General features: G+C 58.4%; 1 protein-coding gene across 1 annotated transcript in view; it reads right to left on the bottom strand.

Annotated features, from left to right (window-relative positions):
- EMH_0056030 (uncharacterized protein) overlaps nt 1-957 on the bottom strand; it is a gene marked incomplete at both ends in the record, with an annotated part of 1,260 nt that extends 303 nt beyond the window's left edge. The window contains 2 exons of the mRNA XM_013497302.1: nt 35-213; nt 346-957. Coding sequence (XP_013352756.1) covers nt 35-213; nt 346-957 — 791 coding nt within the window. The remainder of the gene's footprint in view (nt 1-34; nt 214-345) is intronic.
- Between the last annotated feature and the right edge of the window lie 6 nt (nt 958-963).

Below are 963 nucleotides of genomic sequence, written 5' to 3'. Positions count from 1 at the left end.
CCCCCCGGGGCCCCTGGGGGGCCCCCCCCCCCACCTCTCCCAGCCCCAGGAGGAGACAGCAGAGGAGAGGGGAGAGGAGACAGCCCATAGAGAAGGAGAAGGAGACAGGTCCTCGCCCCACACAGCTAGTTGGGTGAGGTGTTGGCCGTATAGCAGCAGAAAGTGCAGCAGCAGCAGCAAATCCTCGCTGCTGCTGATGCTGAGATGCATGCGCTGCAGCAGCAAAGGAGACACAAAGACAAGGAAGGCTGTCTCCTCTATACGCAGCTCACGCAGCTCTTCTAGTCTGCAGCAACGAAAAAACCAGCAGCAGCAGCAACTGTCTCCTTCTGTCTTTTTTTCTACCTCCTGCTGCTGCTCCTGCTGCTCCTGCTGCTGCTGCTGCTCCTGCTGCTGCTGCTGCTGCTGCTGTTGCTGCTGCTGCTGCAGGGCGTTGCACTCGCAGCAGGATACAGAAGGAGACGAAGAAGAGACAGAAAAAGGAGACACAGCAACCCCACCAACACCCGATCGATAACCACCCAGTAATGCAGCTATACGCTGCTGCTCCCACTGCTGCTGCTGCTGCTGCTGCTGCTGCTGCTGCTGCTGCTGTTTTTGCTGCTGCAGTTGCTGCTGTTCGCATTGCTGCTGTATCTGTTCTTCCTTCTGCGCCTGTTGTTGCTGCTGCACCGTCTCCTCTTCTTGTTGTTGCTGCCCCTTCTGCTGCTTCTGCTGCTGCTGCTGCTGCTTTCCTTTTAGTGTTTGTTGCTGCTGCTGCTGCTGCTGCTGCTGCTGCATGCGTGCGTATACAGCAGCCAGTGCTCTATCTATCCACCGCAGCAGCTCTCTCCTCGCTGGGGGCCCCACAAACCCCACAACGTCCAGCAGCCGCAGTTTGCTGCCGCTAGAAGCTAAGAAACTGAGCGCTAGACAGGGGTGTGTAAGCGAGGCCTGGGGCCCCCAAAAGGCGTTCATAGGGAG

The sequence above is a fragment of the Eimeria mitis genome, genomic scaffold (assembly GCF_000499745.2).
Source record: "Eimeria mitis Houghton genomic scaffold, Emh_scaff2593, whole genome shotgun sequence".
NCBI classification, from domain to species: domain Eukaryota; phylum Apicomplexa; class Conoidasida; order Eucoccidiorida; family Eimeriidae; genus Eimeria; species Eimeria mitis.
The sequence above is the reverse complement of the archived record's forward strand: the minus strand, read 5'-3'. Positions and strand labels throughout refer to the sequence as shown.